Source organism: Chamaea fasciata, unplaced genomic scaffold, assembly GCF_029207755.1.
Source record: "Chamaea fasciata isolate MVZ Bird 193981 ecotype frontalis unplaced genomic scaffold, bChaFas1.0.hap1 SCAF_4, whole genome shotgun sequence".
Classification (NCBI taxonomy): domain Eukaryota; kingdom Metazoa; phylum Chordata; class Aves; order Passeriformes; family Sylviidae; genus Chamaea; species Chamaea fasciata.
The window spans coordinates 37233001-37249873 of record NW_027094089.1 but is presented as its reverse complement, the minus strand read 5'-3'; the positions used below and the strand labels follow the sequence as shown (position 1 = coordinate 37249873).

Sequence of the window (16873 nt, the reverse complement as noted above, 5' to 3'; positions counted from 1 at the left end):
ACATTTTAACTTAAAATAAAGCAACTGGAAAAGTCAGTACCTTACATAAAAGACAGACACTTGAATAAAGATAGTATAACTAGACACATTTTATAATCTTACATTAAATCTTCGTTTTATTATCTTTTGACAGCTTAACACCTAGAAAGGTATCTCATAGGAGCTTCAAACATTAGAATTCTCAATATGGCCATATATTAATTATTATTAATTATTAATTATTAATATTAATTATTACCAGCAATCAGGTCACAAGAAATCCTATGATGCTGCAAGTACCAGCAATTAGTTACTGTGAGACAAAATATTCTACCCATTGAGAAGGCAGCATCTAGGTATCAAGAGTCTAGAAGCAGAGCTTCTGCTGCTGTAAGCCAATACTGAATACTATTTTCAAAACTCTTCCAAAAAAAATATGGATTATGCTCTACCCCTCTTCAGTTAGAGCAAAGATTTTTTCCTTGACACTAAAGACACCAGAAATTTTCTGTGCCAGATAAAGGAATAGTGTTCTTTAAATCACTGCCTGATTTTCTTCTTGATGGCTTATCCTATACACAGATTTACATGTGCCTGTGTTTGTGTCTGTGTGTCTGAAAGAGAAGCAGAAAGAATGAAGTTATCAAGTTTAAGGAGAAACTTCTGGCTGTCTTCAGCTATCTTAAGGATGGATACATAAAAGATCGAGTTAGACTCATCTCTGAGGTTGAGAGCAGTCACATGAATACTAATATGTATCTACAAGCTACAGCAAGGGAAACCCCAATGAATACAGGGAAGAACACGAGATTCATGGTTAAGTCAGTCAAATACTGGAAGAGGTTTCCCAGTGAAAATGAGGAGTCTCCATTTATAGACATAATCAAAATGAAATTCGACAGTGCCTCAGCAATCTGATCTGAATTGACCATGGAAGGAGTTGGAAAAGGGACCTCCAGAAGTCCCTAAACTACTGCATTACTACAATTCTATCTTGTTTTGTCTCTTCCAGAAAATAAGAATTTTTTGAAATAAATCCATGAAAATTTCTCAAACACAGTTTTTAAAAGATAGGGCAGCAACTATTTATAAAGCAAAACATATAAGCAAGAAGTTGGAACTCACCAAAGAGCTGGACTGGTGTAAATGGTATGGTCTGAGCAAGTCTCATTAAGTTGTTTCTTTCAACAGCTGCAAAGAACATATATTTCACTACTAGATTGAATAAACAAGCACGGTCAGTTTCAAAAACACTTGGTTGCACTTTACTGTAGTGTACAAAGCCAAGGACGAGGCAGCAGTGTGATACTGTGTCACATCTGATCACCATTTGTTTTACCCAGACAGCAACTCCCCTTTGCATACGGTTGTGTTTCAGGAATTATATTCCCCAATTTGGTGTTCCCACTGAAACATGTCAAACCATGCAGGGTTTGCTCACTCCTCCTCCTCCCCCTGTCCCTCCCTCTGCTTGGGCTGGAGACAACTGGAGGCACAAAAGATAAAGATCGTGGGTTAAGATAAGAACAGTTTGCTGGAAACAGCAACGAGATAAGGAAATGAACAGCAGCAACAAACTGGTGACAAGCGGCACAAGAAATGAATGATTCACAGGGAAAGCCCATGACAATAGACAAGACTACACTACCTGGACCCAGAAGGGACCCCCCTCCCCAGAAGAAGTTCCTTTCTCCCCAAGCCTTGGCAATCACCTGAGGCAGGAGAGAGAAACCTCTGGGTCCTAGACAGGCCCCTGGTTGGCTTCTGCAAGTGTTAACCCTGTCCTAGCCAGAAACAGGACAGAAAGATACCAGAAACTCAGTTAGCATTAAAGGTTTGCATTTGGAATAATAACTCAGATTCCAAATTCAATCACTGCTCTCACACAGGCTTCAAAAGGCTTCAGTGTCTTCTACAGGATTAACTTCAGTGTAATTCATAGTGACAGCTGACAGCCCAGTTCTCCTTTAGACTTTTCAGAAGTTACTATACCCTAGGAAATGGAGATAAATTCTTCACTTTTCCTCTTTTGAGAAACCAAACATCCTTCAACAGCCCAAACACAATGACTGCCTCAGGCATCAGCTGTAATCTGTGTCCCTTTAGGGGCAGGTTAGATGTAAACATCTGCAAGACTCTGGAGATGCACATTCTAAAAGAGAGAGTTTTCAGTGGAGATGAGAGAGAACTAATGGTGTCACTCTCTGGTGACAGAGAAACAGATTTTTTAAAACCCACCAACTAAACATCCAACCAACACCAAACCCAAAACTACCCAAAGGAAATGCAGGAAGCGAGCTGCTTCAGTAGGGTACTTCGTGATACCCAGAAGCCATGAAATTAGGTCTGCACTCCATTTTTTCAATCCAGGCAAATTACATTTGGTTGATTCAATGCTCTGCAAAGTGGAGAAGGAAGCCTCCTATGTTCTTAGGGAACAAATAATGAAACCATTTTAGTCAGAATTATGGCAGACTAGCACTGTAGAAAAGACTTCAGTTTTACTGTCACATGCATGATGATGGTTAGCTAAAAGTAAGAAAGCACTAGGGATAACCAAAAGTGCCAAAATTTTTGTCAAGATAATTCAAAACAGATTAGCTAATCTGTATCACCTACACCTTTTCCCTAGCTGAGACAAATAGAGAGGATTTCACAGAACTCCAGGAACCTTCCAAAAAGAAATCAGATATACCCTTCTTTTGCACCATGTCCTTCATGCCCAAGTCATACACCTTCTAACTATGTACATAGATATAGATAAAGATGTATGTGTACATAAGCACTGATATCATATCCATAATTAATGGCCATATCTCCAGATATCTGTCAAGCTCATTGAGTCCATGACTGTGAGTCATGAACATATTCCTCATATGCACCACAGGGGCTTTATCCCATTCTACAGGGTGTGGGAGTTTTGACTGCACTGTGTTGGTGGAGCCTCTATTGTTAACTAACCACGTGAGTTTTGCTAAATGTAAACCCCAATATTTGAAGGTCCCACCAATGTGAACATTCTATTGTTCAACATTTCTAGAGGCTGGCACATGACAGGGAACATGATACTCACTTCAATACTGTGCTTTCTGACCCACGGTTCTGTGAAGGCATTTTTGAAATGGGTCCTGTTTTCTGAGTAACCTCTTTCTGGGGTGCCATGTTGCCACAGCCCTTGCTTTTTGAGGCCAAAGATGGTATTCTAGATCAGTGGGAGTGAGGAACAGGGTACATCTCCAGCCATCCAGTGTTTTTTTTCATTGTATATACCTAGAGCTTGCCTTGGCACATTTGCAATATAATCAATCTGCCAGGTCTCCCCACATTTATATTTTAACCATCATTCCCCATACCACAGAGGCTTTACCCTCTTTTCATTTCAGCACATTTCACAGTTATAAATAGTGTCTATGGTTATATAGTGTCCATGGTTAAGTGCATCCCTCTATCACAAGCCCATCTGTATTGTTGCATCTCTTCTCTCATGACCTGAGGTGTCATGGGCCCAATGAGCCAGGAATAATTCACCCTTCTGCTGCCAGTCCAGGTCACACTTCAATCAGGAGACACTTTAATCCTGGCAGCCCAATCCAGCTGTTCATTGCTCTGATGTTCCTCAGCAACCCATCTCGCGCGTGTGTGTGTGTGTGTGTGTGTGTGTGTGTGTGTATCTGCACGATGTGCTTTTACAGCCAGCTTCTCTACAAAGGCAGTGTAGGCAGTGATGTTATTCCACAGTTCAGCAGCCTGGATAGGTTTACCTCTGCACAGCCTATTTATCTTTTTCCACCACTCAAGCCACCCCTACAGAGCATTTGCTACCATTCATAAGTCAATATACAGGTAGAGCACTGGCCATTTCTCTCATACAGTGATATTTAAAGCCAGCTGAAATACTTTCAGCTCTGCAACCTGACTTGATCCACCTTGTCCCTCCAAAGTTTCTGTGATATGCCATGTAGGACTCCATGCAGCAGCTTCCCATTTTTGGTGTGTCCCTCCAACACATCAGGAAGCATCAGAGAGTGTACCACTTTTCATTTGCTGGTAGCTGATTATATGGCGGGACCTCCTCAGGACGTGTCACCTTTCCCACCTTTTCTTCTGATGATATTACGAAATTTTCACCTTTGAGCCAATTTGTGATGTATTCCAAGATCCCTGGGTGACTGGGATTTCCTATTGAAGCTTGTGTGATTTGAGTGATCCACTTACTCCATGTAGTATCAGTGGCATGATGTATGGCACGGACTTTCCCTTCGAACACCCAGCCCAGCACTGTCAGACAGGGTGCCAGGAGGAGCTGTGTTTTGGTGCCTATCACTTCTGAAGCAGTGTTGTAATTCTCTGGGGAATGGGTTTTCCCCCCAAGACCCCTAATGCCTGTAACCATATGGTTTGACCTTTCCTTCCTTTCTTGACCTAATTGGCTGAGTGCCAGCCATCGTCCCAGAGTGGGAGACTAGATAAGACCCCTGTACTTCCTTGTTCTCTCTCTTGCCCCCTGGAACCCTTCAAGAATAAACGCCTTGGAATAATTCTGGGGTAAGAGCCTCTTTTGGAATCTTTTGTCCTGTCCCTCTGAGATATCCCGCCAAAGCCTCTCAAGAGCTAGTCCCAAAGGGGGACTGCGGAGGTATATTTTCAAAGCAGCTCAAACCCCTTCATAAGCTGCCAGGATCTTTTTCAGTTGGGCTGTAGTAGGCCTCAGGTCCTTTGTATTCCTGCCTCCAGAACCACAGGGATGATCCTCAAGTCTCCATGGGTACATTTAGTCAGAGACTCCAGGGAGGACCATTCTCCCCATCTGCAGTGTAGAGCACAGTTTTCACATTTTGTCCAGTCCTAGCTGTCCCAGGGGCTATTGCTACAAATTAATCTCCTGTTTAAATTTACAAAAACTTGTTGTTGTTCAGAATCCCACCTAACATCATTCTTCTTCTGAGTCACAAGATAGAAAGAACTCACAATCTAACTGTAATCTGGACTATGCATTCTCCAAAAACCCAGAGTGTGAAGGACAGCCTGTGTGTCCTTGTTGCTGGTTGGTGGGGACATAGCTACTATTTTGCTGACCACGCCAATTGGAATCTGACAACGTCCATCCTGCCATTTTACTTCTGAAAACTGAATTTCCTGGGCAGGTCTTTAAATCTTACTTTGCTTTATGGCAGGACTGGCCTATAGGACAATTTGGATTATCTTCTCCCCTTACTCAAAAGCTTCCTCTGCTGTGTTGTCACACAAGTCATTAACGTATTGCAAATGTTCTGGAACCTCTCCCTTTTCCAGAGCAGTCTGGATCAGTCCAACAAAAATCCTATGGCTGTATTTCCATCCCTGGGGCAGCCGGTTCCAGGTGTGCTGGATGTCCTTCCAAGTGAAAGCACACCGTGGCTTGCACCTTGCTGCTAAAGGAATAGAGAAAAGCACATTTGTAATATTGATGGTGGCACCACTCTGCTGCCCTGGACTCCAGTTCATACTGAAGCTCCAGCATTGGAGCTTCATTGGAGTCCAGCACTGCAGCACTCAGTGGTGGTGTGACTTCCTTCAGGCCATGGTAGTCCACTGTCAGTCTCCATTCTCCACTGGACTTACACACTGGCTCCATAGGGCCATTAAGGAGTGAGCAAGTCTTGCTGACCTGACTCTCCAGTTCAGGAATCACCTCATAGATGGGGGTCACAGAGTCCTGGTTGGTGTGATATTGTCGACACTGCACTGCTGTGGTAGCCATCAGTACCTATTATTCTTCAATCCTTCAATAAGTAGCTGTTATCCTTCAATCACAGCAGAGGGGTCCTCTGAGAGATCAGGCAAGGTATTCAGCTGCCTAGTTTCCTCTGTCTCTACAGGTTTCCCAAAAGCCCAGTGATGCCTTTTTGGGTCCTTGTAATACCCTCTCCTGAGGTAATATCTGCCAAGGACGCACGGGGCCTCTGGGCCAGTCACAATGAGGTGTGTTTGCCATTCATTCCCAGTCAGGGTGACTTCAGCTTCCAGTACAGTCAGCTGGGCAGCTCCCTGTCACCTCAAAAACAGAGATGGACGCTGCCCCTACATATCTTGATGGCATTAGGGTACACTGTGCATCGGTGTCAACTAAAGACTTAGGTTCTTGAGGGTTTGATGTGCCAAGTCATTGGATCCACACAGTCCGATAGATCTGATTGTCCACATGGATGGAGGAAGGGCTTTTCTAGTTCTGGTCGTGATACTCATTGCTATTTCTTGTAAATATGAACTGGAGATCCTTTCAAGAGGATTGGAAATAACATCAGTCCTTTGACTCTGTCTGAGGACTTGCTCATTGGAAACTGGAGTGACATTTGATGAATGTTCTTCCTCTCAACCCATATACTTGTGCTGCCAGAGCAAAGGTGGGTTTTCCATCCTACTTCCTCATGTTCTCTCCATGGTCAAATGTAGAAAAAAAAAAAAAAAAAAAAAAACAGAACAAAAACAACCACGTTACCTCATGGCATGTACCCTCTCTTGAGCAGGGCGGTACTTGCTCCCAATAGCAGAGACTCTGGTCCATACTGCTAAGGCATGGCAAATTTCCTCTTTAGCTTGCTAGATGGGATATTAAGCACGTTCACAGATGATACAAAACTGGAAGGAGCTGTTGACTCCCTCAAAGGCAGGGAGGCCCTGCAGAGGGACCTTTCCACAGCCAAGGTGCAGGCCAGCAGGAAGGAAAAAATATGATCTTCATGTTGCTGGAGATGGATAGTCACCATTCCCTCTTACTTGACAGGAGTCACCTCTGACTGCTTCTGTTCTAGTCTCAGTCCCTTTGTCAATGTCCCTATCTCGGTACAGGGATCCCAGTTGCTTGGTTGCCCTACCATATCATTCCATACCATGGGCTGTGATATCCCAACATCAGGTCTCAGGTCAGCAGAGACGCTCCTGACTGGTGACTGAAAATTTTTCATATACTTTGCAGCTCACCTAGGGGGTGATTTTCTCTGGTCCCATTCTGAGGGCCCTGCTTCCTCTTCAGTATGTACACTGGTTTGGGCTTGAATTTCTTCTTCTGCATAGGAACAACTGGTACCAGCATGGGTTGTTCCTGTGGGTCAGCTGCAGTTTGAGTGATCCCAGTGCCTGTTGTTCTGCTTTGCTCCCCTTCCCCCTGAGGGTGCTGTCTAGTATTGTGGGCAGGGTCTGATAAATAGTAACCAGGACCCAGCACATTGCAGAACTTTGTGTTTCTCTGGAGCTGCCCCAGCATTTTTCTTTCAAATATTCTGCCACTTTAACAGGGTCCTGTAGTTGTTCAGGGGTGAACTTCCAAGCCATTAGAGCAGAATTATCCTTCAAAAGCTGGCCCATTTTCTCCCACATTACAGGCCAATCATGACTATCCACCCTCAGGGTAGGTGTCTGAACGACCCTCCTAAGAATCCCTTTTTCTAATCAGGGTGTAAGACTGCACTGAAGAGACCTGGCAGACTTAGCAACAAAAGCATGCTTTCTTCAATATCCAAAGGGAATTCAAAATCCTTCAAAGCTGTTGTAAGAGGCCTCATGGAGGAAAAAGGATTGAAAAGCTGGGGAAAATAATCCTTCCTTGTTCTGCTCACAAGCTGGATACAATTATTACAGAAATACAGAATCACAGAGTATGCTGAGGGATCCATCAGGAAGCAGACCCATAAGGATCATCAAGTCCAGCTCCTGGTCCTGCGTCTGAGAGTCATACTGTGTGCCTAAGAGTGGTGCCCAAATGCTTTGTGATCTCTGCCAGGTTTGGTGCTATGACTTCTTCCCTGGGGAGCCTGTTCCAGTGCCCAAATGCTCCCCAGGTGAAAAACCTTTTCCTGAGATCCAGCCCAAACCTGACTAACCTCTGCCTCAGCTTCATGCCATTTCCTTGAATTCTGTGATTGGTCACAAGGGTGAAGAGATCAGTGTCTGCTCCTCTGCTTCTCCTTGCGAGGATGTTGAAGACTGTAGTAAAGTTTCTCCTCAGTCTCTTCCCCAGACTGAAGAGACCAAGTGGCCTCAGCTGCTCCTGACAGCAGCTCCTCCTCTACCCCAGACCTCAAGGCCCTCTTTTGGATGCTCTGCAATAGCTTAAGGTCTGTTTTATGTTGTGGTGCCCAAACTGCACACAGTATTCAAGGTGAGACCACACCAGTGCAGAGCAGGGCAGGACAATCATGTCCCTTGTTCAGCTGGAAATGCTGGGCCTGATACAGCCCAGGACACAGTTAATGGTTTCCCAAAGGCAGTGCCTGAGGTGAAAGTAGAAGACCAACACTGAATACACATCACAAATGACCCACACTGCCCTTGAGGTTATAATTTTGTGAGCTGATATCACACAGTTCAGCAACAAAGCAATCCCCATCCCTCTCTCTGCTCTGAAAAGGAGCACCTCAATGGCCACATAGTGCCTATACTGAAACACATAGGATTAGGTTACAACATTGTGACATACTTAATACAACAAATACTTGTTTCCCACCCACTCTTACCAGAGCTGTTGTTATCTCAGCTCTTCATATTTCATATGGAACACCAAATAAGGTTGCTGCAGTTTAGGAATGGTGTTCCCCAGTTCAGTGTTTCCACTGAAGCATTCCAGACCACGCACTGCTTGTTCACTTCCCCCCTCACCCTCCCTCTCCTCCCAGTTGCACAATGGAGAGGATTGGAGACACAAGAGTTAAAGATCATAGGTTTAGATAACATCAATTTACTGGAAACAGCAATGAAATAGGAAAATGAAAGGAACAGAAGTAGTATTAATAACAGGGGGTACAAGAGAGGCAAACAATTCCTGTGTGAATACTCAATGCACAGAAACCAGCAACAAGCTAACCTCTGCTACCCCAACATGGATGGGACCCCTTCTCCATCACCATCAAAATTATCTGAATTGGTAAAAAATAACCTCCAGATCCTACTCATGTCCCCTTCTGGCCAGAACCAGGATACTGACCCATCATATCTCACCCTGTTCGTGAATTGCCTCCTTGCAAAGAAACGTGCTGCCTGGGAAAGCCCTTTGCACCCTGCCTTAGAAGGACTTCTTCTGCTATCTGCCATCCTTCTCTTTTCACAAAGGGTTGCTTCTGCATGCTGCTCCTGACAACTCCAGTGCAGCAACACTCACAGTCACACTGTGCTGATGAGATGCCTTGACCCCAACTGCCTTCTTTGTCTTGTCAGGGTTAGAAGCACCTGGAAATTTAGCAAGGTATGACAGGAAAATCTAAACTTTCCCTGCACAGAGTACTGTTTCTTCATACAGGCTTCTTGCCAGAAAACATCAACAATATTATTGTATCTCCCCAACTTGCAGCTTATTTCTCAGGCAAACACCTTCAAAACTTCAGAGAGTCAACCAAATATTTATGGATTTGTTTTCACAATGACTGAGTTATCAGGAAGGGGGAGAGAAGTGTAAAGAAGTAAGGCATTCCTAGAACTAGAAGGCAATCTGAATGCTACAGTTCTGACTGTCTAATTTCCCTATTCAATGGATGAAGGTAAAACCATCATCCAGAGCAGAGAGTGAACCAAAGAAGAGAGTCAATGTCCTGGTTTAGGGCAACTGGAGATAAAAGCATCATAAAGCCACCCCAGGACATTCAACCACAGCAGAGCTGTGTTTCTCTGCAGGGTAACAAAAAAGCCATGGTAACAAACTCTGGATCTTATGGAACTTAGGGAGTTGGGACCTTATCTATGCTTCTTTTAAGATGACTTCCTTGAGCAAAATTTAATTGGAGGTTATTGAGTCCAGAAGGCCAGAGCAAAGGGCACCCATGACACATCCACCCCATGAACTGGGGTCCTCATTTGAGAAGATCTGCACTTCCTACTGCAGTTCAAGGCTGTTTACATATACCAAATTCAGCAGGAGTTGGTTACTATGTCTGAACAATGTTGGAACATGGACTGAAAAACAAGATCTTTTGGTGCTGTACTAAGAGCACACTGATCATGAAATCAGAGCATAGCAGGAAGAAGGATGTGAACAGAGGAGCTGCTAAAATCTATGCCGCCTGTCAGACCCTGCCAGCAGTCACTCTAAAACTTTGAGAAGCCATGTGACATTGACTCACAGCAGCTGCCAAACTTGGGACAAAGATCTAGTTCTTTCGGGTATGCAGAGAGGCAGGATTATATTTGCTTGCTCAAACTGATAGCAAAAATAACACCAAAACAATATGTGGTATAGAATTCTATTGGACGATTTTTGGACCTAGTTGGCTAAATTCTGTCCTAATCTTCCTGAGGAAAGAAAACCTACATTGAAAATCTCTGAAGAAATTTGTCAACTCATAAGTTAAAACACTTCTTTCTGTGCTAACAAGTCCAATGTAATTTAAAATAGCATACCTAGCAAGCAACAAATCAATAACTGCAACAACGCCACCATGCCAGAGAAATTACATCTGCACAGCTGATTGCAAACAAGGAGGTGTTATTCCCAGTGAAAACTGCGTAAATTTTGAATTTAAGCAGGCTGTTATTAATTCTGGTTTATTCCAGCCCTGCCTGTAACGGAGGCCAAGTCCTGTGGGCAATGGTGACATCTACTGGCAATTACTGCTCTGTTCTCCTCCTGGAAAAACATCCAGGCCTTGTGGGAAAATCTCTGCACACTCAGCTCAGGGAAAGGCAGGACTGCAGGCAATTAGCATTCAAGGATTTATTCACTGCCAGATTTTCAGGAGTTCATAAATATACAGACACAGATTAAGTAGTACAGGACCAATTAACTGAAGAAAAGAATTCCAGAAAGTACAGAGGACAATTTGGGAGGAATGAGGGGACTGACAGCTATAAACAAACAAGTGCCTTCTCTGCCCCCTCAGGAATCTGACCTGTATTCATGACTTCTACTGAGATTTTGAAAGTGACTGTCTACATTCTGCTCTGGATTTGCCATAAATACCCAGAATGAAGCAATTATCAGCAACAACAACAAAAAAAATCAATAATTCTTTCATTGAAGTGTAAGACATGAATTAACACAGAACCTTCTTGGCAGTGGGCAGTTGCGCAAGTCCTCAAAATGAAAATCACAGTGGATGACAAAGTGAGAACTAATGTTCTTTCTAATTTCTTAAATTCCTCAGCTGTCATTCTTATTATTTTACCTCCTGCTTACCTGAGTAGTGAAGATGCAAATCCTGAGACGTTTTCAAGCAGGAGAAGATATCTGAAATAATGTTTAAAGGATTGTTGTATTAATTATTATAGCAGAAAAAAAGCATGATGTTTTATACTTTCCACCTCAGAGTTTATCACAAAACGGATTAATCAGAATTGCTGGCTCAGCATCCTAAAGGGGAGAATTACTTGCGGGCTTCAACTACATTATCATGTACTGTATATTGTAAATTTCAGTCATCAGTGTAATACGACTTATTTATCCAAGGAAATGGTGAGGGAAATGAGATATTAACCTCAAGGATATGTTAAGCCAGCTAGAAGCCTGGGATATGAAAAACACTTTGATATCCACCATGCTTTATGGCCTCCCAAAGACATGAATTTTCCAACTCCTTCGTCTGCCATGAAGCATTCCATTAACTGTACTATTGCACCAAAGTTAAACTAATACTGTCCTATTAACCCACAGTAGCCAAAGTGCTGTTAAAATACAATCAGACAAACATTTTTGGTAGTTAAATATTTAACAGACTCAGATCAAATTTGGTCCAAAAATCTTTGCTTCATAAAAAAACCTTTTTAATACAACCAAGAATAATGAACACATTTTCATGAACTAGATAAAATAATTTTGTTCTCCTGAAAAACCATCCTTCAAGGTGCCAAATTTCAGTATATATATACTGTAATACTATTAATTTTCAAAAAACAAGATAATCAAAATAATGTTCACCAAAATTTTTGAACTTTACACTTTCTTCTTGGTGTATTCTAATTGCTTTTACTCTCCCACCTGGTGAAAAAGATCTTACATGGAAACATCTATGGATTTGGGGGGAAGGGTGAGCATTTTTCATTCTCCTTAATAATTCAAAGTCCCTTGTGATATTTTCTTGCTGGACTCATCTACTTTTGCAGCATTTTGCTGCAAAAAAAACAAGATATGAAACGGGGCCTTTTGAGAATGGAAAAACTGGATTTTAATCAAAACGATGGTGTGCTCTAGAGAGCAGCCTTGCAACTCACTCTACTTGCAGCAGAATGGTTCAGCACTGCAGAGTTTTGTGCACAGATGGACCAGGAAAGAGCAGCCCATGAAGCAGAGATAAGACTAGGAGCAACCCATTCCTGCACCACAGCTATTCTCAAAAAGAGAGGTGCACAGCTGCACAGCTGCACAGCTAAGGGTCATGCCAGGAAAACTGGAAGATGGACTAAAACACAAAAAACACCAGTGAAGTTTACTAACACTCTGCTCTTGAGGAATGAAGTGATTCCCCACTAAAACCTTTAATTTCTTCATTTCATGATAAATTCCTTCCTTCACAGATTTCAGAATTCCAGGTAAACAACACAAACAGAGATATTGAAATTTTAAAAATCAAGCATACATTAAAAATCTTATATCGCAATCTACCTTCAGACATATACCCTAGTTTAACCAGGAGATCACTTGGACTGTCACAGATCAAAGCAGCAGCATCTTAAAGAGTTTCTTTCTGCTGAAAGGTCAACAATACTGTGCAGACTAGAGTAAAAATAATCTCTTTTCCTTTAAGATTGTGCAGTTGTTATGAGGAAAACAAGTTTCTCATAAAAAAGTCTTTCACTTTAAAGTGCAAATTAGTTCCCAATACATGAAACAATATTAATGCTATAATCATCAACTACAGTGAATGAACTTCATTTTGGATTTTGTACTTCAGATTTGCCAGCATGAGAATTGCAGATGGGAATAAAAGTGGGTGACAAGAAATGAAAAACTTACTGTCAGTTTCCTCTGGAGTTCTCAATCTGTTTAAAAGCAAATGTTCGATATTTTAATCCAATATTTCTGTCCTTAAGCTAACACTGGTACACATGGAACACATGTAAAGAGATGTGACTCAGCAAACATACAGCAAAATAACCCTCAGTGCAATTTTGTTCAACACAACCATCAGCAAGCAATCTTCAGGTGCTGAAGAACTGACACATTTTTTTACATGTTTCTTTCTCTGCTTTATGTTAAGCTGCTCTTGAGTCTGCACTGCTGTTCACATCTTTAACACTGCAGTAACAGTATCAGTTACAGAGCTTTCAATCACATACACAACTGCTCATTTTTAGTCAATGCTGGAATGTATTAAAGGTTACTCGTGTCATTACCACCCCTTGTACAAAAACATCCTTTTAAAATTGGTGATTCTTTGGATTAACAAGTCTGTCTGCAAAAGGCTACTACAGTAAAGCAGTATTTGTTACAGGACACAGAGGATATGGTTCACCTCACGGACCAGAGATACCCCGCTGAAGACAACAGACTAAATGACAGATTCAGGCCACTCAACAGCTCCTACATCCTGCTGCTAAGTGTACAGCTTGCCTACTGCCTATAAATGATGGGGTGTAAAAAAAGAAAAAAACACTATAAAAACCCCAAACCCACAACAACAGCAGAATCCTACACCCCCCCCCCACACACACACATACACCCCAAGCATGCACAAAACTCCCTAAAGCACAGTAACTTTTTTCCTTCTCTCCCCATGGTGAAATCACATAGGATGTGACAGCTTTCTAATATCTTTTACTTATTATCTGTGCATTGCTTAAAAAAAAAAAAAAAAAAAAAAAAAAAACAAAAACTAAAAAAAAAAAAAAAACTAAAAAAAAATTTAGAAGAAATTGATGAAAATAGGAAAGAAAATGAAAAAGAGCATAAAGACAGAACTGCATGTAGCAAAAATACTACTAATGTTATGATAATGATTAGCCAATCCGGGAAAAAAATTAAAAACCCCACAAGCAAATGGAAACTACTTGTGAAACCAGTATACTATCACTAAATGTAATCAAAGTTTAATAAAATCTGAAAATGCATGAAGAAAACTGACCTAAATATTTAGTCAATGTACAAAAGCAATTAATCTGTCATGGAGGGAAGTTTTCTGGAAGCTGCCAGCATTGTAATTATCAAAAAATAAGACATGCAATTGCACAGCAAAAGCAAATACAACTTTTCATGCTGACTGGATTGGAAAAATGGCTAATTAAAGATGTTATGGTCATAGAACCACAGAACCACCACAGAATCATAGAATCACTGAGGTTGGAAAAGACCTTGCAAATCATCAAGTCCCAACTATTATCTTAGTGACTGAATTAGAAAATTCAATTACTGTTAGAATTAGAAAGGGTGTCTATTCCACCTAAAATCATGCACTTTTTCAAAATGGATGTCCTTTACCTCCATTAATAAGATTTCCTTGAGAGAAACTTAAACAAACTGGATGGCCTAAACTCTCTCTTTCTCAGGAATTTGTCATCCTAAGTATATTGCAGAAGTGAAACGGAAAGCTGCAGACACTACAGACAGCTCTTTGTGAAAAACTTTGTTGAGTATCTTAACATATTAATAATACATACGGGGAATTCCTGTTCAGATTACTTTTCTTGGTGTTTCCAAACACGCTATTACTGAAATCCTAAAAAAAGAGAGATACTTTTACTGGTAAAATATGCACATCTTTATCATAAACACATTGCACAGGTCAAAAAGGTATAATCTTGAGAACAACTGTTGATATGATTATTGTTAACATGAATAATGACCCTGACAGGCAGGTGAATCATAACACTGCCATTCCTACTCTAAAATCGGACTAATTTTCTCACATTTCTGTTTTCCATGTTGTCACCAGACATTTAAATTAAATACTCAAATCACCACCTATATCTTGATGTACTCACAAAGCTCATTAAAGGTCCTCTAATAAACACAGTATTAGAGAACTTTCTTTATGTTGGAAAATTCCAGGGCAGGTATAACGTTTACTGTTGTTGAAAATAAATTCACTCAAAAGCCCTGGAGCAGAAGAATGAAACACTGAGCAGCTTTCCAGGGATATTTAGATCACATGTTTTCCAAGTCTTATCTTTAAAGAGAAAATCAAATAATCTTTTAAACTTCAAGCCATTTTAGGAAAAAAAAAGGGCCAGCCAGGTCTTCCTAATGTTGTAGTAAGAAATGGAATTTTTCTTTGGCATAGTAGTCAGACCAATTTAAAACCTCAAAACACAAAACACTCATACACACACACAGAAGGGAAAAAAAAAAAGTCAAGGACAACTAAATTTAAAGATTAATCAACTAAAATTCAAATTATAATATAACCTGAAGTTTAAATCACTTTTGTTTTTAAAATTTCTCTCATATTTTGAACTTGACAACTTTCATTGTCACTTGCTTCGACAATGAAAAAGTCTTTAACAAAAGCTTCCTGCACACCCCCTTGCTTTTCTCCCTGCCACCTATCAAGAGGGATTTCTGAAGCCCTGGCATGCCATGATTGAGAAGCTTTACTTCTGGAAAGATACATATCTTTAAAATATATCATTCTCCAAGTGCAACTGTTGGATGGAGCAACTTTATTACATCTTAGTGATAAATAGAAGCTTTCATACTCCAGAGAGATGCACAACAATTCAGTGGATACTGGAGACTGTACCTTGGAAGAATAAATAGTTTGAAGTTGATGTTTCAAAAAATGACTGGTTTCAGCATAACTCAAATACTGCTATTAATCAGCAGAATGCTTTTTTCACAATTTAAAAAATATCACACTTGAGTTTTATCCAAATATATCTTAAAAAAGGCTTTGAATCATGTAATTACTTAGTTACCTCACACAGCTTTCCTTACTTTACCTTTACTTTGCCTGGCTGATCCTCTGATTCACATTTCAAAGATTTATTGATTTAGAGTCCAAGTTTTGGTTTTACAGAATACAAATCAGTAAATTTATTTCTATTTCTCTCTCTCATCATCATTTCTAAAATTAAAATATTAAAGATCTTGTCCCTGGTATTTGGAATTCAAGTTCTGTAGAACTTGGATTCCAAATAATTGAAACTTCAAATTTCAGCATAATTGAAACTTCAAATTTCAGAATAATTGAAACTTCAAATTTCAGAACAGCATAACTGAAAATACTTGGTTCATTTTTATTCCTAAAAAAAAAAAAAAAAAAAAAAAAAAAAAAAAAATATATATATATATATATATATATATATATATATATATATATATATATATATATATATATAACATTTTCAGTGAAAAATAAGCTAGTCTTTGAAAGATCTCCATTTTAATAATTAAAAGTCTTATAAGCAAAATCAACAAGGAAGGGCACTTTGGTGCTCTTGAAAAGAAAGAGGAAAGGATTATCTTACATTTCCTTTTCTTAATTCCTTCTTTGTTAATTTCCTTTCTCTGAGATACCCCTATGAAATTTAATGAATGGTACATTTTCTTCTATTAGCTATTCCATTTCTTCTATTCACTACATATTTTTAAAACACTTAGCAGTTTTCACAATCCAGATTCCTGCTCAAGTCTTCAGGAAATATAAATTGGTCAAGCTCCATCAAATTCAAAGAGTCTGTATTAGAAGAGGGCCTTTAGATTACAGAGCTGCAGATTAATTCTGGTAAATAAAAAATTGTAATGTTCATAAGACAATGGTTAAAAGACCCATGCTTTGCAATTATTATCAGTATTTATCTACCTTTTGGAAGAAAAAACTATGTGATAAAATGAGTGCTATGTAGCTAACTTTCCAAAATTTTCTTCTAATCCACTCTGCCCACAAGTTAAAGATCAAGTTGTGTCCTCACTCACTGCCTGATGAAACATCAACACATGTTATTCAGAACCACTCTAAGATTTAATATTTTAAGGTACTATTTCAATAATCTTAGTAGA

The 16873-nt window shown here is 40.2% G+C and overlaps 1 protein-coding gene across 1 annotated transcript in view; it reads right to left on the bottom strand.

Moving 5' to 3' along the window:
- Window positions 1–9055: 9055 nt before the first annotated feature.
- The window catches only part of TRPM6 (transient receptor potential cation channel subfamily M member 6), a 34077-nt gene continuing 26259 nt past the window's right edge, over window positions 9056–16873 (bottom strand). Inside the window, 1 exon segment of the mRNA XM_066182499.1 lies at window positions 9056–9180. Coding sequence (XP_066038596.1) covers window positions 9056–9180 — 125 coding nt within the window.